The sequence below is a fragment of the Pseudochaenichthys georgianus genome, chromosome 13 (genome assembly GCF_902827115.2).
Source record: "Pseudochaenichthys georgianus chromosome 13, fPseGeo1.2, whole genome shotgun sequence".
NCBI classification, from domain to species: Eukaryota; Metazoa; Chordata; class Actinopteri; order Perciformes; family Channichthyidae; genus Pseudochaenichthys; species Pseudochaenichthys georgianus.
In genome coordinates this window covers 40,561,008-40,585,550 of record NC_047515.1, presented here as the reverse complement: position 1 = coordinate 40,585,550, position 24,543 = coordinate 40,561,008, and the positions used below count along the sequence as shown (strand labels likewise).

At 41.1% G+C, this 24,543-nt stretch overlaps 1 protein-coding gene across 1 annotated transcript in view; it reads left to right on the top strand.

Annotated features, from left to right (window-relative positions):
- pik3cb (phosphatidylinositol-4,5-bisphosphate 3-kinase, catalytic subunit beta) overlaps nucleotides 1–20,954 on the top strand; it is a 54,384-nt gene extending 33,430 nt beyond the window's left edge. Inside the window, 8 exon segments of the mRNA XM_034097088.2 lie at nucleotides 1,930–2,126; nucleotides 2,879–2,988; nucleotides 3,699–3,777; nucleotides 9,040–9,207; nucleotides 10,286–10,409; nucleotides 12,067–12,212; nucleotides 13,458–13,590; nucleotides 14,921–20,954. Of these exon segments, the coding sequence (XP_033952979.1) occupies nucleotides 1,930–2,126; nucleotides 2,879–2,988; nucleotides 3,699–3,777; nucleotides 9,040–9,207; nucleotides 10,286–10,409; nucleotides 12,067–12,212; nucleotides 13,458–13,590; nucleotides 14,921–15,058 (1,095 nt within the window). The 3' untranslated portion in view covers nucleotides 15,059–20,954.
- Nucleotides 20,955–24,543: the final 3,589 nt, after the last annotated feature.

Below are 24,543 nucleotides of genomic sequence, written 5' to 3'. Positions count from 1 at the left end.
TTGTCACTCCTGAGGTCACTTCCTCATCAGCGCTGTCCTTTATCTGTCCTCCTTCCTGTTTTTGAAGAACATGCACACAGTTGGAGGAATCATCACCAAGGTTTTGTCGGCTGGATTCAGTCGATGAAATATTGACATTCTCTTTAAACACAAGTGGTTTTCTTACTACTGGTTTATTAAGAACTACAGTTCTCCAATATATTAGATGAAATACACGTTATTGATCCAAACTTGGGAAACTGTTCTGTCACATCAGAATGTTAAACAAGGCATTGCACATATATTAAATACAATAGAAATAAAAAAGACTCAAAACTGTAGAAAGTATCCATACATCTCTTTCGCATATCTTTATCAATTACTCAATGTTGGATATATACATTGACTTATATTATTTAATAGTTAAAGGGGACCTATAATGCAAAATGCACTTTTCGATGTCTTTTATACTGAAATACGTGTGTCGGGGAACTCACGCAGCGTCAGGAAATAAAACCCTCTCTCTTTTCCTCCGTACCCAAATCTCTAAAAACGGGGAACAACGGAGCTGATCCAAATTTGCGTCCGATACGACGTAACATCTGAAATGTGGACCCACGGCCCAATCAGAAACGTTGCTATCAGAAACAATGCCCGACTGTTTTTGGACGTAATATGGTCGGTGTTTACATTAGCATCGCTAACACTCAGAGCTAACCTGTGCTGGAGAGCATGTGTGTGAAGAAGCAGGAAGTAGAAAGGAACTCACCTTGTGGTGTAACCGGCAAGAGAGAAAGCCTTTGAGCTCCATGCTGTTTCAGATCCTTGATAATCCATGATATGGCGTTTCATCACCGCAGCATTTAGTTTAGACGGTAGCTGCCGGGTCCCGCATGAGCTCAGACCCTCCTCTTTAAAGCTCTATACCCAAATCAGCACTTTAGAAACAGGAAGTGAAATAGAGGGATATGAGGCATGGCTGGAATGATCTGTTTGGTATTTTGAGCAAAACACTTCATAAACATGTGTTTTATAAAATTGTATATATCTGAGACCTCTGCTGTTGCCTGAACCTTTAAAGCATTTATTTTCTTGCTGTTATTTACCTTTTTATTTAAGTGTAATTTAAGTCGTTTGTTATGCTCCTCTTTGGACACCTGGTGTAATTGTATATATCGAAGACAAGTGATGGCGGAAGTAGCGCACTAGTAGGCGTATCGTTTTCTTTACCAGTTTGAAACCATCATGCCATACAGTAGGAAAGGCACAGGAAACATATCGGAGAAGTTTGGATGATACTGAATCAACATATAAATGTACAAAACCACCATCTAGTCTAGACTTGTGTCCTTCTTTCGTACGATTCGCTATCTGGTGCCTCAGCGGCAGTTTTACTTTTAAGTTCCCGTTTTATTTCTCTATGATTTTGGCCGCTACACTCAATATAAAGATACAGAATAAGTTAAAATACTATTATACACCATCCCTTCTACAAAAATGTTTTAACATAGGATACTATCGACAATATACGTGTGCAAATACATCTTTTTTTAAGTGCAATGTGAGAATATCCACGGTAAAAACATGATTACAAAAACCTATATAACTACGGGAAAGGGAAAACCCCGAAAGCATAATAAACTTTAATAATGTCCTCTTTGTACATTTCCTTTTATTAGCACCCTCCACTTAGCTGTAACGATGTACATATAATAATAAAGCTGTATTGATATCACACATGCAGCTCAGGGTGCTTTACAAAATGACACATCACAAGTTAAAATCCCCTCAGATTATTTGTTAAGCAAAGTATGACATTTTATCGGGTTTATGGACAGAAGGAGGTCAAAGGTAGGATCATGAATGTTCCCGCTGTGGGAGGACTTCTGACTCTGATGATGAAATGAAAAACAATGTTCCACCACTCCTCTCTTGTTTTGCCTGCACCAGGTGGAGGCTCTGAGTAAACTGAAGTCCGTGAACGAGCTCATCAAACTGGGAACCCTCAAGAACGCTCGCAGTAAAACCAAGGAGGCCATGTTGACCAAAGAGGCCATGATGACCTGTCTGAGGCAGAGCGGATACTCGGAGACGCTGTCGGACCTCCACTCGCCGCTCAACCCAAACATCCTGCTGTCCGGCATCAAGTAAGACTTAAAAATATCACTGGTCCCCGGCTTGATCTTCAAATCTCAGGATCCATGTATTTGTGATCCTCTCAAGAATGGAAGTAGTCGTCACATACAGTACAGAGCATTTGTTTCCTTTTTTCTGAAAATCCAAAAATTCTGTATTTTTTTCCTCAAAATTATGACTTTTTCTCAAAATCTCCAAAAATTATGACTTTTTCTCAAAATCTCCTAAAATTATGACTTTTTCTCAAAATCTCCAAAAACTATGACTTTTTCTCAAAATCTCCTAAAATTATGACTTTTCTCAAAGTCTCCTAAAATTATGACTTTTTCTCAAAATCTTCAAAATTATGACTTTTTCTCAAAATCTCCAAAAACTATGACTTTTTCTCAAAATCTTCAAAAATTATGACTTTTTCTCAAAATCTCCAAAAACTATGACTTTTTCTCAAAATCTCCTAAAATTATGACTTTTTCTCAAAATCTCCAAAAACTATGACTTTTTCTCAAAATCTCCTAAAATTATGACTTTTTCTCAAATCTCCAAAAACTATGACTTTTTCTCAAAATCTCCAAAAATGATGACTTTTTCTCAAAATCTCCTAAAATTATGACTTTTTCTCAAAATCTCCAAAAACTATGACTTTTTCTCAAAATCTCCTAAAATTATGACTTTTTCTGAATACTTAAAAATGTTCATTCTTAGCAGAGATCCGTTTCTACCTATTTTACAAGATGCCTTACACTCTCTTCTTCTTCGTCATCAGTGTGGAGAGGTGTCGCTACATGGACTCTAAGATGAAGCCCCTCTGGATTGTTTACAACAACAAGCTGATGGGGGGAGACACGCTGGGAATCATCTTCAAGAACGGAGACGGTGAGAGGGATTTAAAGACGGGGAAGGAGAAAAGAGGTGGGAGATGGGAGGAAGTGGAGGGGTACAAATACTGCAGACTCATAATGAGGATTTAAGGCTCATTCAAATGAAGGCTTTATTGACAACACGGCTTCAGCGAACAATATACTTAAGACATAAAGAAATAAGTATTCAGAGTCAGGATATTTGTCCCATAGGGGGAACATTTACGGCATTACAGCAGCAGAGATACAGTGCAGGAAGAAGCCTATAGAAGTCTAGCACATGTTACTAACAAATATATAGAAACAAATATGGACACCATGGTGAGAAGTATCCCTAAGAGTATTGAAGAAGCCCGTTACACTAACAGATTGTAAATATATCGACTGTAAAGTAAGAAATGTTGTTAATGGCCCTTTTGTTTAGTGTGTGTTCTTGGAAACTAGTTGTGGTCTACTAGTGGTTATACAGTCTGGTAAAAAGAATAGCGCAAGTGATACAACGGTGCAAATGAAATGCTGAAATAGGGCGACTATGTCCAGGTAAAATAGAATAATAGGATGTAATATTAAATACTGTATTGATATGTAAATATGTGGGTGAACATTGTATTAAAACATTTGAGCGGTGAGATTCAAATCACTCAATCTTTAAAATAACCTCAACGTTTGCTTTCAAAACATTTTCATTGTATTGTGGAATTAAGAGCATTTCCCCTGTGTTTCTAGACCTGAGGCAAGACATGCTGACTCTGCAGATTCTGAGGCTCATGGATCTGCTGTGGAAGGAGGCTAACCTGGATTTAAGGTGAGTTGTTTCTGGTTTTTTAAGGCTGAATGTCCTTTGTACCAAAACGGGGCAAATAAAGGATTTCTAATTCTGATTTCCATTTCTAGCCAAACACCAGTCCTACAATTAATGTTGATTTTAGTTTGGAGGGGGGGGAAGCTGGAAGCAGATGAACTTTTTGGAGAAATTAGGCGGTCATCACACTGCGGCAGAGGCGCGGGAAGGTATTTTGAGTGGGGGTGCTGTCCGATGTGTTAATTACACACGGGGTGGGGGGGTGACGTTGACATACACCGAGCAAAACCACACACACAGTGCATAACAATTCACTTCAGTGCATGCTATTACGGGCACTATAGAGTACGCACAAAAGCACGAGCACACACACTCTGTAGAGAGGCGAAGTCCCTCCCTTTCCGGGGACCTCCATGGGACCTTATTTCAGAAAAAGTCTGTATTGAAGTCAATGGAGAGAGAAAGATTATCTTTCGATCCCGTTTGAATTGTGCCACGAATTAAACATATGACGTTTTAAATTTAAAAGATAATTTTGCAAGTAAAAATCAAAATGTGTCGTAAAACTGTGAAGTAACACTTTGTTTTGTGTGAAACCGCTCAATGAACTACATCTCCCGTCTCGCACCACACACCCAGACGCAGGGCCGGACTGGGACAATAAGTCAGGCCGGGAATTATACACCCAGCCAGGCCACTACCAGTTTTTTGTGCCATTTTGCTGGATTTATTTGTCAATTTTTCCAGCGTTGCTGCCCGTAGTGATAGCGCTCTAAATCTACTACCCCAAAATAAACATATGGACATGGGTTAATATTTAAAAAAAATTGCAAATCTATTTAGGAACCTATGTGAACATATTTTAAGCGGGGGTGGACCTCAAATCCTATAGGGGGGTACGGGGGCATGCTCCCCCGGTAAGATTTGTTTTTTAATGTTGGACTTAAATGCATCAATCTGGTGCATTTTGAGGGGCAAATAAAGAGACTACACCCATATGAAACATAACTGTATACATTTAAATAATCATAAAATCATAATAACATGGCCATAACCAATAACATACCATATCCAATATGAAAAAACATTGAAACTTGTTTATTTATTTGTTTTTGGTTCATTTATAGTTGTGAGTGTGTCTGTGCTCCTGAACCAGCCTCACCTGTCTCCCCTCTCTCCCCCTCCTCCTCTTTGAGGCAGAAGCAAAGACTGGTTTTAGCTCTCAACAAGTTTTAATTGTTTATCTTACCTTTTTTCACCTAGTTAACGTTTTTTTTTATTATTCATGCATATTTTACTAATCACTCCCCCCTCAAATGGAAATATGTGTTTACATAAATGGTGACCAAACCGTTTGAGACCCACAGAGTAAACACTAAACTAAACACTCAGAGTCCTTTACCTCACCTGAGCTGTAGTTATCAGCCTCTCAGTCTGACAGGAGAGGACTCTCCTCCACCTTGTTGTTGAAACAGCTCCTTATATCCGTTAGCGCAGCTAGCTAGCACCAGATGCTAACAACAACAACAACAATACACGTAACCGGTGTGCGCGGTTTATCTCACTCGCTCACGCCACACATAACACACACCCTCCCGAGCTTGAATGACACACAGAGACCAATCGAGTATGATCTGTATGAAAGTGGCCATGTCGGCAGGCCACATCATGTAGACAGCCAGTCACCCTCTGTGAGGCAGAGTCAGACCCACATTTGCGCAGCGTTTCGTTCACAATACATACGTATACAAAAAAAAAAATCCTCAGGCCAGCAGGCCACTTAGCAGGCCAGGCCATCGGGAAACCTCCCGGTCCTCCCGATGGCCAGTCCGGGCCTGCCCAGATGGCCGTCACGTTGAAACATTTCACTTCTTTCTTTCAGAACGAGTCGGAAAGTATTAAAAGAGGTGAAAATCACTCCGAGTCTGGGCACGTTGAGAGCTGTGCACACAGAAGGGGAGTTAGTCGGTTCCGTGAGAGCCAGCATGCGGGACCGGGACTCTGGGATTTGTAGTCTTTCTAGTTGCGTATTTTTCATCGTCTTATATTTCAACAGTTTTACGACAAACTGTGACTTTTTTGACATGGAAATTATTTTTTAAGATTGACAAACATCATGTGTGTAACTCGTGGCTCAATCCAAACGGGATCGAAAGATACGTTTTCTCTCTCCGTTGACTTCAATACATACTTTTTCAGAAATAAGGTCCCATGGGTCGGAAGTAGACGGGCGGGACTTCGCCTCTCTATTAAGATGTCAAATATTATTTTACCAACAATGTGGAATTTACACTCATTGAAGTAGGCTATCAAGGCATTGCTAATTCCTGGCTACATATTACACAGACTCTGCGTAATAATGCATCTTCTATTTCAACCTTTTTAGCAGATTTAGCGTTTTTATATACGCCATGTCAGTTACGTTTTTGCGCCATGTCAGTTACTCGTCACTTGTGTTGTGGCGCCACGTTAAAAGTAGCCGACTAAAAACAAAAACACTTTTTCTCCACATCTTTTTTTCTTCCGTGAGGCTAAATAATTTATTATATAGTTTAAAATTATCATTTGAATAATAATATAAAATATATCTCAGGCACAATTAAATGAAATAAAAAAATTAAAATTGCAGGCAGAGGAGCTCCGCCTGCCTGCCGTTGGGGGGTGCTGCAGCGCCCTCAGTACCCCCCTTCCCGCGCCCCTGCACTGCGGGGTCTAGTTAAACATTCCTACTGCTCACCTCCGTGGGAAGAGGGCTGGAAACAACTTTGGTAAAACAAATCAGAAATCCTTAAGCAGCCTCGAAGCGGGAAATGTACAGCGTTGCAGCAAAAGTGAGAGTCAGATGCAAAGATGAAGACAAATAAGTACACATCCAGAGTTTTGAAAAAGCAGCATTTCAAGGTAACATGTAAAGGTGAGATTATGTATAATGTATAATAGTTAGAGTAAAAGAAGGTAACCGCTCGATTCGATGAAATATACTTTAATGATTTACTTTATTAAATGTACTTTACCATAGTGGGAAATTGACTTATTGCAGCAACAACAATGAATGGACACTTAGAAAATGAACAAGAAAAGTAAATATGTACATATCAAGAGTAGAAAGATGTACGGTATATCTATAGTGTGTATATATATATATATATATATATATATATATAATACACAATATTGTGTGTTATATATATATATATAATACACAATATTGTGTGTGTGTGTGTGTGTGTGTGTGTGTGTGTGTGTGTGTGTGTGTGTGTGATCTTGTTTGTTCCTGCTCTCTGTGGGGAAGGGGAAGCTCTGATGGGGGGAGACACTAAATGACCCCATGCTAGTTTGACCTGCGACCCTTTTACACCCCAGACAACCACACACACACACACACACACACACACACAATATCTACATTACATCCTAATCAAACACACACTCTGGCACTTTCTCCCCTCGTCACACACATCTGGAGCTCAGCAGTGGGGGGGGGGGTTGTTTTGACAGTTGAGCTTCAGATTTCAGGGACATGGGTTCAGAGGTCGACCACAGTGATGGGACATTGTGGATGAAGGGAGGGACAACGTATTAAAAACACTGACGCCGTGGATTTCACTTTATTCTTCAACTTCACTGCCCACAGCTTTGGCAGGTACACATTAACATTTTGATGTAATCTTTCATCAAATACTTTCTTTATTTAACACCCATTAAGTAAGATAAGGCATTTTGTCTCGGTTAATCTAAATGCAATTAAATGAAATCTACAAATGAAGCCTACTTTAAGCATCAACTGTTTGGTAAATTAGACTTAAAGGCACTGCGTCAGTAAAGTCTAATTAAAAATGTAGGTATTCGTCACGTAATTCTGCATCCTGCTAAATGAGGGAATACTGCCATCTTGTGTAAGGAAAGAAAAACCAAAAATACATCATCTGGGCCCAGGAGTTCAACACTTGTAATCCCCATCTGATCGGATCAGATTTGGATTTTGGGAAGTTCAAAACCAAAAAACAGGATTAGGATCACTTTGATATCGGATCAGGAAATCAAATCCAAGCTTTAATCTGGATCAAATCTTCAAACCGATCAGTTTGATCCCAAAAAACTGGATTATCTTGATCCCACCACAGGCGTGGATCTCCAGTGGATTTCCAGAGCAAAACGTACTGTACAATTTATTTAAAAAATATGTTTCAATATAAATAAGATGGCAAAGTGTGTTAACTGAAATAATACACAATGTTTAGCCTTCATGGCAAATCAATTTTATTTTTCACGTTTTGGTCACGCTTGCGGTGGCCTCCTGTGAAGCTGACAATTGAGCGGCCCGACCAAGCAAGGAGGCAGAGAGTTCAAATATAACCCGGTGGGCATTTATTTCTCATGTGCACATCGTCACCAGCCTCACTATGACTGTCCTCCCTGAACACAGTCAGCCGCCACAAGGGTCTCTCACACACTACCTGTCCACAGGGGAAACAGAGCCTACACACACACACACACATCAATCAACAAGACACAGGTGAGGGGGAGGGGATGACACAGGGCACCAGGTGAACACAATCAACCACAATGAAGCAGCACCACCCGTAACGGGGGCCGAGATCTATGGGCCCAGAGATCACCTCCGTGAAAGAAAACATATCTTCAACCAAAAAAAAGTCCATCACCTGTCGTCACCTTTCAAAAGTAATTGCGAACAACAGATGTCTGCAACGTGGTCTCTTGTCTTCCTTGTATTGTTTTTCATGTCCACTAGATGGCGCTCGGTAGGATTAAAGCACTGATATTCAGGATCTAGTCATCTTGAAAAGTCTGGATCTGGATCAGAGTGATCCTATCCGGAATGGCTTTGAAATACTGGGACACAATCTGGCCGACTTGTCTGATCCTGGATCACAAAAAATGGGATTTCAAAATCTGATCTGATTGAGATTAAAAGTTTTGAACTCCTGATTAGCATGCCATTATGTAATCACCATGGTGTCCCTTACCAGTGAACTGCAACCTGTAGAATGAACAACCACTTCCTGCAGAAGGAGGTTTTACCAGTTATTAAAGTGTTTAATGACTTTTTCCTCCAGCGTATCAAAGGGGTGTGTACGATAAAGAGATGAAAGATGTCTGCAGCTGAAGATCAGATCACATTTTAACCTCAATTCATGCGGAAAGCCAGGAAATTCCCAAGGGTTCACACAGACTGTTTCTCACCACGTTATGTTCCCATGGTTACCATTTGTATCTTAAAGTCTCTTCCTCCTCCCGTTACAGGATCGTTCCGTACGGCTGTCTGGCGACGGGGGATCGTTCCGGGCTGATCGAGGTGGTCTCGTCGGCCGACACCATCGCTAACATCCAGCTGACGAGCAGCAACGTGGCCGCGGCCGCCGCCTTCAACAAGGACGCTCTGCTCAACTGGCTGAAAGAGAGGAACACCGGGTAAGATGCTGCATGCTGGGTAAAGACGAGATATTGTATTCGTTTTCAGGTTCATGGTTTATTTTATCTTATCTTACCAACATCATCCCAAACATCACCTGATACAATTATTTGTTTTATACAACTGAAAGTGAAGGCAGAAAATGATATGGACATAATTGGTAGAATGATATTGTAAATATATTTACAGTGATTATTTTACTTTTTTGCTGGGTAAAGACGACATATTATATTCGTTTTCAGGTTCATGTTTTAAAGTACTTCGTATCGTATTTGTTTTATCTTATCTTACCTACATCATCCCACTGTTTCCAATAGTTTTAAAACATAGAGGAAAACAGAATGAGTATTTTAATTAAGGTCCATTTCCTGTTATGGTGACATATCCCTTTCTTTGATGCATCAGCGATCTGGTTGTCTGCAAGAAGATGTAATAAATGGACTTTCTGTCAGGTTTTAGGCCACATATTTAGGACTAAAAATAAAAATGTATTAAAATTATTGAAAATTCTTCATCCGATGTCTGGATTGAAAGATATCGGGGAAACGAGCTGTAGAAAAGCTTCAGACGACTTCAGAGAAACAGTTTTTTAATGTATAACGTGTTTTATTGGTGTTTTTTACCGGTGTAATCACAGCTTTATCAAATCAACCTTTATTTAAACAGCACTCTTCGTACACAAACGGTAAAACAAAGTGCAACGCAAACCAAAAACAGGAAATACAAAAAAAATACTACCCCCTCCCCTTCCCTGGTAATAAAGGGTTAGTAACGCATCATTTTGTGATTGATAAAAACACTTCAACCCACCCGAGAACCAAAGACACAGGATTGAATAACACAGATAAAATAATAATATATACAATTATTTTTAAAGCCAGATTTTAAAGCTGAAACCGCTGTTTGATGTTTGCTTGCTCAGAAAAAACCCTTAAATAGTTTAGTCATAATAAAACCGTAAATGGGGCGGCTTTAGCACACATGGCTAATTCCCAGCTGTTGCCCAGATGATGACAGACACCTTTTTAAAATCACAGCATGTGTTGCTTAAGCCCTGAAACGTGTTTGTGTTCCCAGTGACGCTCTGGAGCGAGCCATCGAGGAGTTCACGCTGTCGTGTGCGGGCTACTGTGTAGCCACGTACGTGCTCGGCATCGGGGACCGCCACAGCGACAACATCATGGTCCGCAGCACCGGGCAGGTGGGATTTCATCGACTTGTTTTTTTATTTTACCAGGATTAGGGATGGGTATCGTTAAGGTTTTAACGGTACTACTACTTTTATCGATACCACTTACCGATCCGGTCCTTTAACGGTTCTTTTAAAAATAAAAATAAAGATAAATTAACTAAACAAATAGTTTTTTTACAGTTCTGTAAATTCAAATTATTTACAAACAAGTATTTACTGCAAACATCCAGTGGAACAGAGCAACACAGGTGGGGCAGACGGCTGTGCTGCAAAGCACCTGACGGTACTTCTGGAGGAAGATTAAGGTATGACACGAAACGTTACTCGTGGACGGGGCTGCAGAGCTGCGAGAAAGACGGTCGAACCCGGTGCATTCCTCCGTCTGGATGTGGAGCACTTTTAATAAATGTTTAGACAAATTGCTCGTGTTACCGCCCTGACATGCTGAACTCTTATTGCACTTTAGAAAACGGCATTGTCCACATCGAGACGGGTAAAGTTTAAAATCGAGACAGCTTTTCTTTTCATGCCTTTTTGACCTGCTATGCCACTGTTCCTGTTCAGTGTCCTCGGTGCGGGACTGATAAAGGATTTCTGACTCAGATTTGTCATTTTTATATGTGAAGAAAAACATGATATTATAAAAAAGCTATCAAACTATTACATTGAAATTGAATACAAATATTTTTAAAAGAGGATTTTAATACAAAATAAAAGTATATATATATATACTGTATAAAGCAAAAATATTAAGAACATGTGTTCATTCAAAATATTAATTTAAAAAAACCGTCAATACAATTACATTGAAAATGAATAAAAAATCGTATGAATAATATAATTTAAATAAGAAAATAAAAACTAGCAGATCTGTCTGTAAATGTGTCACCAATGGCTACAGCTCTTAGCCAGCTTCTCAACGTTGATGATATTTTATAACCAGCATTAAACTGATTTAAGTCAACAGCTGTTCAAAGATAAAGCTCACGGTCCAAATTTAGGACCTCCCCAGAACGCCTCGTTGAAGATACGTCATTGTCCATTGTTTACTTCCTGGGTATTGTGACGTAGGAATGGCCAGTAGCCGCGCCCAGAGCTATGACGCGATACGGTCATGCGTTACCCGGTACCAAATGGACCAATCCGTGGAGCCGTTACGTTAAGCCCCCGCTGATTGGTCCACATTGACCAATCCACGGACTTCCTCACACACTCAGTGCAGGCAGCTCTGCTGATCTCTCCTCCCTGGCTGCAGGCTGATGACAGACAGTTGGGATCGCGGCGACATTCTCTCTGCAGACCCATTCTCACAGCGTCTATCAACCTGTTTCTTACTCAATATCAAGCCACACTTATTGTTTTTACTTCGGCTGTGACTTTGTGTGTGCTCAGGGTGAGTTTTAAAGCCGTTAAAGACAGAGAGTGAAATTCAGTGAATACACGTAGTTACAGAGATGCTGTTTGAGAAACAAATGTGAGTTTGGAAAATTGCAGAATATAAATGTATTCTAGTCGACCTCAACAATGGAACTATGATCAGTGGAAATGGCCGTGGGACCTTTAACACCCGGCATGCTTTTAGTTGCTGTTTCCGTCTCGTTGGTCAGGTATTGCGTGAATGATATTGTTTCTTCTAGATGCTCACCGACTGCTCTGTCGTCCCCAGCTCTTCCACATAGACTTCGGACACATCCTCGGAAACTTCAAGTCGAAATTCGGCATCAAGAGGGAGCGAGTGCCGTTCATCCTCACACACGACTTCATCCACGTCATCCAGCAGGGGAAGACGGGCTACACGGAGAAGTTCGCCAGGTTCGTTCCTTCAACTTCATCCTGTTGGTTCCGCCTCTGCTTCAATTCAGATACCGTCTATACATTAAACTACCAAAGGCTAAAAGTTGGACAGTTAAAGAGTTTATTTGCAGCAACATTTTGACAGAAAAATATATTTGTTCCTGTCTGATTGTGATCTGATGGTGGACTGTGGGAGGATTTTGATGCTGGCAGAGTATCAGGGTTGTCTCAGGTCACGGAGGACGTTAGAGTCCAGGGCTGCATCTCAGGTCGGTTCTTTTCATTTCCTCGGTCTCGGTCTCACCGGAAGTTGATTTGTCTGCGCCATCTTGAGTAGCGTCCCATGGCGCTTATTTCTGCCGGAGGATTGAGGAGCGATAACCGAGGAACCACCAGACCATCCTCCGATGAAATCCTCAGACACTCGCCCCGCCCCCTTACTGTGTATCGCTCACTGATTGGACGACGCAGCGCATGCACCGATCTGATGCTTCTTGACATGAGAGCAGTTTCCCAGCGGAGTGTTTCAATTCATGTTTCATTTAGTTACAAATATGTGATATATCTGAACAACAAAGTGGTCAAAAAAAGTTTTATTGGATCGCTTTTTTCGTTTATACATTTTAAGAATGGCGTTTATCTTTTTTGAGAATGAGTTCTTATTTGATTTTATTTATTGGCGTCTACAACAGATGATACAAATGTCTGTCAGACGATCAGCTGTGCAGCGTCATCACAAACGGACGTCGCTTCACGTGGCGCTCCGGAGGAAAGGACGTCCTATTGCTCTTAAAACTAATTTCCCTGCTTCTCGTGGTTTCCTTGCATCTCTCCTTGCTTCCCTGGTGGGAGGGACTAGTCGCAGGGAAACGACGCAAGTGAGGGACGCAAGGAACCCATTTAACCGAAGTGAGAAGCAGCCAATTCATTGAGGGTATCACCCACCCCCCAGCAGATTGCATAGGTTTTGTTGTGCAGTATCGTGTCCCGCCAGCAGGTGGCAGTAAAGGCTCAGGCACTGATGAAGGTCTTCTTAGGAGAAAAGTACTATATTTCTGTCTTGGCTTACAAATACTGCATCGAGAACACGTATCCTAACCTATTCTGCATATTTGATATTGTGTATTAAACCAGCCCTAATTAGGCTTCATTAAAAGGTCTTATTAAATAGTCTTTGTTATCATCTCGCCATTATTGTTGTCACTGTACTGTTTGTGTCAGAGATAATAAAGTGTGTGTGTGTGTGTGTGTCTCCCCCCATAGTTTCCGTAAGTACTGTGAGGAAGCCTATCTGGTGTTGAGGAAGAACGGGAACCTCTTCATCACTTTGTTCGCCCTGATGCTGACCGCCGGGCTGCCCGAGCTCACCTCCGTCAAAGACATCCAGTACTTAAAGGTACACACACACACACACACACACACACACACACACACACACACACACACACACACACACACACACACACACACACACACCAAACAACCAATCGTATCAGAGGTCTGTCTTCTTCTGTTTGTATATTTTGTACATCTCTTCTGCTTTAACATACTGAATGTGAGGGTGAAGAAACAAAAACTATAAAGTGAGCGTTCTGAGCTCCAGCTGTTTGCAGGAGGGCGATATCGGTCATCTAAGCCTGTTACGCGTCGGTGCGTTAACCGATCTAAACGACGAGTCACGATCTCATCAAGGACGTGACTGGCCGAAAATGATGCAAGCCTTGACAAGCGCTTCGCAGGATTACTCAACACGTAACATCACCTGACTCTTCAGGGCAGCAGGAGATACTCGTGCTCAGCATGTACACTTGAGAATACAATAAAAAGGAATTATATGCGTAAGTTATATGCATATAATTATTAATGTGTCTTACCTTTCATATTTGTTTCATTGTTAAAGATGTTGCGCGCCCTCTGGACCGTCGTGAATCCCCCTTCTTGCGCGTAGGCGTGCCGCTTTACGGCAGGAAGTGATGATGTTTACGTTTCTGTGGGGGTGGGTGTAAATAGCCGAATAGCTGCCGCGTGTCTACTTTCACCCAGGTGCAAATAGACTCTCGTAAAATCATTTATTTAATACAACTTAAAGTGAAGGCAAGGAACGATTGATAGAAGTATCGTATCAATATGAGAGTGGTTATCTGGACATTTGACTTTTTTAAAGATTTGTTTGGGTACCGAAGCCTCTATTGCAGAGACAGGGTTGAAACGGGGAGACGGAGGCGATGGCAAGCGGCAAGTGGTCCAGGGCCAGATTAGAACCGAAGAGAGGATCTGTAGGGCTTGGCTTAGGAACCAAATGGTCACTTGCCCCAGTACGAGTCCCAGCGTGGACCACCATAAGACACGACATCCCCCTCGCTCTGACGCCTTACTAGAAAATGCATGTTCTTGCTGCGAGGCTCCCCCCCCCCCCCCCCCCCCCCCCCCCCAACAGAGAGGCAGGAGCTGCGGGACCGTAGCCTAGAAGTGATCCTTCGTTAGCGTGAAGAGTCTGCTAAGCTGTATGCGCTCCGAAGTACCTGAGCGTGCTGCACTAGCCCCCCCCCCCCCCCCCGGTCAACAACTTCTAAATTCTGGGCTATATATTAAAATCGCCGTCCCGCGAAAGTGTCTATTGGATACATGTTGGCCCTCGGACAAATTTAGTTGGTGATCCCTGGTGTATACCCCATCAGAGTGAACATGTACTTGTGAGATTAATGAATCCTTTCCTCCCCCCTCAGGACTCTCTGGCTCTGGGGAAAACAGACGACGATGCGCTGAAGCAGTTCCGGCAGAAGTTCGACGAGGCTCTGAGAGAGAGCTGGACCACCAAAGTGAACTGGATGGCCCACAACGTGGCCAAAGACAACCGCTCCTAGAGAGAGGAGTCCCTCACAGGTCAGGGGTCGGAGGTCAGGGGGAAAGGAGTGTACGGGAGGGGAAAGGTGCGCCAAGGAGACGAGTTGGAAGAAGGGAATTCAGCAGAGTATCTGACACATGAGCGACCCCCTCCTCAATATACCGTACAGCTTCCCTTTGTCTGTACCACTCGGCTCGGTGCCTCCTGAAAAGTAAAATCCAAAGTCATGGTCTGGAGACATTTCTGTGGAGTCATGGTGGGTGTAGTCGTTGCGAGTTTTGCACAGCAGCAGCGGATGGAGCTCACAGCCAAAGGAAGGGAAGTGAAGCGCCCACACTAAAGAATAAACTGTCCCTACGGAGCGCGTTCACGGCGGAGAGCAGGACATTTCCTCTCAGGCGGACTTTAATCTCCGCTTGTACGGACTCTGCAGGGGCGCTCGGTTTGACCGCGCCCCAGAACTGCTTTACGTACGGCGGAGATGGGCGACGGAATCGGAAAAGACCCACATGTCAAAAAAAATAAACAATGTGCACAAACGGCCACAGGAAGTGCATCTTAACGCTCGCTCCCGCCGCCTCAAAGTGTGCCTCAAAACTGCGGGAAGATTGTATTTTTTATGAGTTGTCTTTTATTTTTTTTTGCTATTTTAAGAATTTATCAAGAGACGTCTACGTGCCAGACTACTTTAGCAGTCCACAGAGAGAAACTTGTTTTAGGGAAATAAGGATGAGAGAGGATAAAGTGGGTCCCTGTTTGACACTCAGATATATGTTGGACCGTTGAAACACTGGAGACTGAAAGCAGAATCCTCGTTTAGTGAACTCAACACTTTATTTTGAAGCGACAATTATTTCACACTTTGCAAATCAAGAACATCACTAGCCAACTTGTCCTAAAGTCTAAAAGGAAGTCTTTTAAAGCGCCCCCCCTCCTCCTCTAGACTCTTAACTGTTAACGTGTTCGGACCAAAAGAAAGCGCAATGTTCCGTCTTTTCTTTGTTCAAATTGTGTTTTTAATGATCTGTGTCTGAATTGAATGTGAAAACACGTGCCGCTCTCTTTTTAAATGTTTTACATTTGTTTTTATACGAGCCGGTGTGGGCGGAGTCTATGGTGTGGGCGGGGCTTCTCAGTAGGGACGTTACACTGCGATGCAAAGCTACTTCCTCGTTTCCACATGCGGTGCTGCTCAGCATCTGCGCCCGTGTTTGGTTTTTGTGCAATATCCGAGTAAATGAACCGTATCTTATTATATTAAAACCCGTCGGCTCAGTTCTAAGCCTGTCATGGTTTCTCTCTGTCGGTTCATGTGTGACGCAGCTGTACTTCACACCACTGGCCTTCAAAAAGTCTCAGACACTGGATATTGTCAAATGTACAGGCTTTCATTGTTTTGCTGGTTTTTGTTTTCATAGGAGTTTTATTAAAGTTATTTTCCACCGTGCTGCAAAACCGCCTCTGGTCCGTTTCCTTCCTACGTATTTGAAACATGGCTGTCCTGCTCTCTTTTCTGTATTGTGTTATATGTTTTAGTGCATGTAAATCAGGGGTCTCAAACTCAAGGCCCGGGGGCCAAATCCGGCCCGCGACTTCATTTTCTGCGGCCCCACAAGAGCTTGCAAAGAATATAATGTTTATTATACGGTTACATGCCGATTTACAGAAGCACGTTGCCCATAAACTACATGTCCCACAATGCATCTCAAATATGCCTTCTTTCTCAGAATTTGACTTTTTTTCTTCAAAATATGACAATTTTCTTAGAATTTGACCTTTTCTCAAAATGTCTTTTTTTCCAGAATGTGGCTTTTCTTTTTCAATCATTTTGTGACATTCTCACTGAAGAGACTTCCAATTATTTGCCCTATCTTCTGCTTTCACATGTAGTTAATTATGAAGTTATTACCCTATCCGATAATAATCCAATATAATACATTATTTTATATATATTAAATATCTATATATGTCTTTTTATATAGTCTTAAAGTTACAACCGGCCCTTTAAGTGCAAGCATAATGCGAATGTGGCCCGTGATGAAATTGAGTTTGACACCCCTGATGTAAATGGTCTGCTAAGGTTACAATCCCAAAGAACTCTCCAGAGGGACTTTCTCTCCCACACCCTCTGCCTGAGACTCCTTTGTTTACTTCCGGAACACAGTGCTTCTATTGGCTCCAACACATTGTACGTGATAGGCTAAGGGGCGGGACATCTCTAAGTGGCTGACCAATCAGAGCAGACTGGGATGCAGCACAGGCAGTGTGAGAAAAATAAAGAGCTTTTTGAACATTAAAACATGTCGGGTACAAAATACTAATATGATACTGAACATTTGCAGAATATTGTGTACATCCAGAGAGGTTATATAATGAAAGCCATGGTAATCTTCACGAATAATATATTTTAGACCCATGGTAAAGGATCGTTTTTTGGTAATCTTAAGATGTCAGATGAGTATCAAAGGTAACTTTATCTCCAATGTATTTTCAGAAATCTAAGGTCACACTGTTCTTCTCAGTTACGTAACGCGAGAGCAAACTTTATTTTTGATTAGATTTGAGCAAGGCCATAAATGATGTTTCACATCCAGACACCATTAAAGGGAGATGAAAACACACGCTCACAATCGGATGAAAACAAAAGATAGTCTGCCGGGAGTCATTTCAGGGCTGCTTTCTCCACTCACAGAAAACAACATGTTGCCGTTCACGTCAAATATGTTTGTCAAATTAACTGACTATTTCACAAAAGTTATTTTTATTTAACTGCCTGTTATGAAACTTGATGCGTAGACAGTTGAACATTTAGGAAAGGGCTCAGCTTTTTTTGACCAAAACCAGAAAAATATGTTATATTTGTGGAGGAGATATTTATATTTAAAGACAGCGTTTGAATGTATTTTCAAACACATTTCTTAAAATATGTAAGCATTATTATCTGAGACTTTTGGGAAATATGTTTAGGAAAAGCAGCTGTTAAAAATAACACTAACCCTCTTATTATTTAACCTTGTGCTTTTAATTCTGTAACATGTTTTGTTTAAAGTGGACCTATCATGCTTTATTTGAAACATATATTGTAGAGCCATACCTGTACAAAACATGTCTGTGAAGTTTTTTTTTCAACATACCAAACAGATCACACATTGTAGCCATGCCTCATACTGCTCAAACCCCTCTTTTGAAGCCCCGTTAGAGAAACGCGGATCTTGGGTCCCTAACCGGAGATAAAGTTAAATTCTGCTGTGATAAAACGCCATCCTGTTTAAACCACGTCAAGGATTATTTCTGAAACAGTATGGAGCTCAAATGTTTTTTCTCCTGCTTTTGAAACACGTGCTCTCCAGTACAGGTTAGCTCTGAGTGTTAGCGATGCTAATGTAAACAAAGACGAGATTACGTCCAAAACACGTCAGGCATTGTTTCTGATAGCAACTCTCTGTGGGTCCGCCGCCGATTTGACGTCCGTTCGGATGGAATCTGTATCCGCTCGTTGTACCCCCGTTTTTAAAAGATTTGGGTACGGAGGAAAAGAGAGGGTTTTATTTTCTGATGCTGCGTGAATTCCCCGACGCACCGGGGACACGTATTTATGTATAAAAGACATCACAAAGTGTATTTTGGATGGATATCCTCATGGATTCATCTTCCTATTATACACACATGCATTTCCAAACATTTGGACTACCTATGTTGCAAATGTATTATCCTTTCAATTTACACACGGCATCTATTGCACGTCTGTCCGTCCTGGGAGAGGGATCCCTCCTCTGTTGCTCTCCCTGAGGTTTCTCCCATGTTCCCTTTAAACTGTGGGTTTTCTCTGGAAGTTTTTTCTTGTACGATGTGAGGGTCTAAGGACAGAGGGTCTGAGGACAGAGGGTCTAAGGACAGAGGGTGTCGTATTGTCATACTGATATTCTGTACACACTGTGAAGACCACTGAGACAAATGTAACATTTGTGATATTGGGCTATATAAATAAACATTGATTGATTGGTATTTTGCATGATAGGTCCCCTTTAAATATTTGTTGGGCCAATTTAAAGGGTGACTTTGGCTGTGATGGGTTGTGGTCGTCTTTAAACCAGAAGGTTGTCGGTCCGATCCCAGCCTGTGCAGCAATGTTGATGTTTCCTTGGGAAAGATACTGAGCCCTGAGTTTCTCCCGATGGCCAACGGTGTGTGAGTGTGCATGAATGTTAGTTCTGTACGAAAGAGGTGTGAATTGGTGAATGACTCTTATGTAAAAGTGCTTTATAAGTACAGTCTATTTTACATGGGCAACCAGCTCTACCATTCTTCTTTTTACTTTGTACCTTGTAAAACAAGTTATTTGCTTATACACACGGTGTCAGAATATTCCGATTGTAAAGTGTGAATATTTCCTGTCAATTTAGTTTGTTGACTGAAGGCTGTGTGTGACGCTTTTTTTTGTGATGCTTTTTTGGCGTCCGTCAGGAACTGAATTTCAAAATAAAAATAACCGGAAACAGACGTAGGCATTTCGAGCGATTACCCAAGATCCTCAGCTATGGTTTTAAGCTCGTTTATTGGATGTTTTAGCCGCAATGCATGCTGGGATTTGGTGTTTATATGATGTGAAATCCGGCGGCGGCTAGTGGAGTACATCGTGACCACAGAGTGAGAACGTTGTGATCAGCTGTTTTAGCGCAGTTCTCCAGTGATGGGGGGAGTCTCCCTCCGCAGCCGGTTGGCGTAGTTTTGGCACAGTTCCGTTGTACAGACCGACGTTAACAGCAGCCTGTCTGTGCACACGGAGACCGACTCTGTCGTCCGGTGATCGAACCGCCTTCTGGAAAAGCTTCACAAGTACGTCGGTACGCAAATGCGCTTTTTGACACAAGTGACGGTACGCATTTCAGATTACGCACATAACCTGCGTACCAGTTATGTGCACCCCTGTACCAGAGCCATATTATTACTATTATATGGCTCTGCCCTGTACTACAGCAAGAGTATTCTCCGTCCAACCTGATCTCACCAGAATGCGTGACTCCACCACGACTCCTTAACACCGCATTGCGTGGTGGAGTCACGAACTTTGTTACATTTGCGTGTCGGCACCACGCAAACAACCCCAATGTAAAGTGAATCAGGCTCCTTTGTCGTGGTGCACACACGCATTTCTACAACGTCCCGCAGTGAGCTTTTATTCTATACAACGTTTTTAAAATCTACTTTATAGTTTGTAGTAACTCACGGGAGGCTTCTTTTATTTTATTTGTATTCATAATAATTTTTATTTTTCGTCAGAATGTATTATGGTGCATTATTTACGAATTTGTGTTCTCAAAAAACAGTGCATTGTGGGTAATACAACTGTGATTTTTATTACATTAGTTTGTTTTTAAGGAAGGCCAGAGCTTCAGCTGTGTCCAATAGATTGTTCCCTTTAGTTAACGTTTTTTAAAAGAACATTATATTCCGATTTGATCATGTCCCCTTTATTGTATTACGGAGAGCAATGTGAGCGTCCATTCCCATTGGATAACGCAGGATTTTACCCCGGAAGTAAGTATTCTCCTTACTGTCGATTGATTTTACAGTGATATCTGCACTACTCATCAACTCAAAAACACCAGATTATCCTTGTTGATTACACAACATTGGTTGGTTTAAATTGTGTGCAATGCTTTTGTAATGTTCCCCTTCGATTCGGAGAAACAAATATTTGTTCAGTTTAGGATGGCCGAAGACACTACACTACCCAGAATCCTCAGCTATTGTCTGCGTTGCCTCAAGCTCTGTGATTGGTTGACTCCATTCCATATGAAAAAAAAACGTTTCGTAAAAGATAAATCATACTTTATTCAGCAGTGCTTGCTTTACTCTTTGAAAGTCATCACATGAATGCATTGTAATAAATGGTTTGGCTGCATTAAATATTACACATCTGTCGTAGTTCTGTATTTGTATTTATCTACAGAGATCTGGCTCAGAATACACCGGAAACTATTCTTTTACCGTTCTGTTTTAATTTCACAATAAAGTTAGTAGTAATAATTTGTTTTGATATTATTGTTTTTTATTAACTACTCATGTTAAGACCATCTTTTCTGTGTTTCTGTGGGGTTTTTCCATCGCTTTAGTGTTACAAATATCAAAACAATAACTAAATATATCCGTCGTAAACTAAACCAGAAACAGCAGTATATTTTATTTTGTTAACACTGTAAACTTGACAGATTTTTAACCCAAACCACCTACTGGTTAAAGCACGTTATTACACGTTTAGAGTAATATTGACATCTTGAAAAGGGATGTCCAAAATAGCAATTATATACAGTTTTTAATTAACTATTTGTAGAGAATAACGAGTAATGTATATACTTTATAGGGATCTGCAGATACATATTTAGTCTTCTCAAGCACCAACAATCATTACATTACATTGCATTTAGCTGACGCTTTTATCCAAAGCGACTTACAATAAGTGCGTTCGACCAACAAATTACAAGCTTGAAGAAAACAGAATCATAAAGTACATCAGGCTTCATAGAGCAAAACATTTAAGTGCTACTCAACTGGCTTTAGATAAGCCAGCCCTCCAATCAAACATCTCTCCTGATTGTTGGCACTTGACAATCACCTTCCCTGAATTTTACTCAGGTGTAACTAAAGTCTGCTTTAAGGGTTGTTTATATTTCACATCATTAATCAGAATCTGTAAAGTAACTAAAATAAATGTAGTGGAGTAAAAATACCTGGTTAACCTTAAAGAAAGCCCTCAGGATTATAAAAGACCCCCATCACCCCAGCCACAAACTGTTCTGTCTGCTGCCGTCTGGCACAACAGCCGCATTCTAGGAGAGGATGTGGCTGTTGTGGAGGACTACAGTACCTGGGAGTGCACTTATGGGCTGAACTGGAGGATCAACACTGACGCTGTGTACAAGAAGGGGATGAGCAGACTCTATTTTCTGAGGAAGCTGAGATCCTTCCATGTGTGCAGCAAGATGCTGGAGATCTTCTAGTCTGTTGTGGCCAGTGCTCTCTTCTTTGCTGCGGTCTGCTGGGGGGCAACATAAGAGCCGGTGACATCAGCAGGATCAATAAACTGATCAGGAAAGCTGGGTCTGTCATCGGCATCAAGCTGGACCCCTTTGAAGCTGTGGTGGAGAGGAGGACACTGAACTGGCTGTTGTCCATGATGGATAACCCACCCATCCTTTCCACCTGCAGCTGGACAGTCAGCGGAGCTCCTTCTCCAACAGACTGCTGCAGCTCCGCTGTCACAAGGACCCATACAGGAACACATTCCTGCCACTGCCATAACTCTGTCCAATAAATCACCTCTGGCTGCAAGAGAACTCTCTGCTCCATAGTTTCTCTAATACAACCTCGCTGTACATTGTACACATATATAATCTGTTCAATATTTGATATTCCATTGTCATATATTTTTGAATATGTATATTTGCATATATAATATCTACATGTATCTTTTCTATTTCAACACGTATATTTTCTATTTTCTTTTTTTTATATTCTTGTTTATTTGTGGTTTTGTTTTATTGTAAAATGCCTTGTCTTTTATGCTGCTGCAACAAAAACAATGTCCCAAATTGGGTTCAATAAAGTACCATCTTATCTTATCTTATCTTACATCCGGACTAAAACCACCAGACTCAGGGACAGTTTCATCCCACAGGCCATAAGACTATTACACACCTGAACTTTGAAATAACATCCATATCATTAATCTGGCTGCTACTTAGAAATGATTTGTCTAATATATCATATATTCCAATCACTTGTATAGACTCTTATTGCACTATTTCACTTTTTTACTATTTTTCTTTTTGTATTGACTTGCACTATTTTTTCTGTTTATCTGTTTTATTGTGTTGCACTGTTGGAGGAGCCTGTGACCTAAGGGGGGTAGGAGACGTTCGATTCCTGTTTTGAATAGTGTGCCGTCGATGGGTTTCATTCCATTTCAAAATGCTGTTTGTCGCTCAGCGTAAACTTCACCATTGTCAAGCAAAGCACATGGTGTAGTCCCAAACGATAGCTGAGGATTCTGGGTAGTGTAGTGTCTTCGGCCATCCTAAACTGAACAAATGTTTGTTTCTCCGAATCGAAGGGGAAAATTACAAAAGCATTGTACACAATTTAAACCAATCAATGTTGTGTAATCAACAAGGATAATCTGGTGTTGATGAGTAGTGCAGATATCACTGTAAAATCAATCGACAGAGAATACTTACTTCCGGGTGTAAAATCCTGCGTTATCCAATGGGAATGGACGCTCACATTGCTCTCCGTAATACAATAAAGGGGACATGATCAAATCGGAATATAATGTTCTTTAAAAAACGTTAACTAGGGAACAATCTATTGGACACAGCTGAAGCTCTGGCCTTCCTTAAAAACAAACTAATTTAATAAAAATCACAGTTGTATTACCCACAATGCACTGTTTTTTGAGAACACAAATTCGTAACTAATGCACCATAATACATTCTGTCGAAAAATAAAAATTATTATGAATACAAATAAAATAAAAGAAGCCTCCCGCGAGTTACTACAAGCTATAAAGTAGATTTTAAAAACGTTGTATAGAATAAAAGCTCACTGCGGGACGTTGTAGAAATGCGTGTGTGCACCACGACAAAGGAGCCTGATTCACTTTACATTGGGGTTGTTTGCGTGGTGCCGACACGCAAATGTAACAAAGTTCGTGACACCACCACGCAATGCGGTGTTAAGGAGTCGTGGTGGAGTCACGCATTCTGGTGAGATCAGGTTGTCTCCGTCGGGACTTCCTGCAACAACACCACGCCGTTATCAAAGATGTTCTATTGAGAAGACGATCACTACGTGACAAAAGTTTTCAAAACCGTGGCTACTGAAATCAATCTTACTAACTGCTGTGTGTGCAATTTACTCCGCGAGTTGGCAGACTTTATTTTGCTTACTTTAACATCATTTTTCATGGAATGGCTTACCATGGGTGTAGCCTACCCCAGCCATACCCTGGCGCTGCCACTGGTGGCATGTATGGGGCGGGCCATTCTGCACATGCCTTAAATGCGTTAAATATTTTAACGCAATTAATTCAAAAAATTAATTCCCACCGTTAACGCGATAATTTTGACAGCACTAATTATAACGCATAAAAACAATAATTCAATAACGTGCTTTAACACGTACATACTTTCATAGGGGGGAAGTAGAAGGTCTGTGATAGAACTATAGAATATAAAAAATCAAGAAGATACTAAGTGATCTCTTCAATAAAACAGTTTAGTGCAGGATGTACACAGATATTAATAGGAGGATGTGCAAAACAGAAACACGAATTAACCTTTATTTAAACATTAAATAACAGATTAAGGTCTTCTTTTAAATAAGAAAAACACTTTGGGGGTATCTATCTACAGATAAATATTAAGCCTGACAAAGTACTTAACGTCTAATATATTGCTTTCCTGCAATGTTAACTATGTTGAAGCACTTATTTTAACTGATATT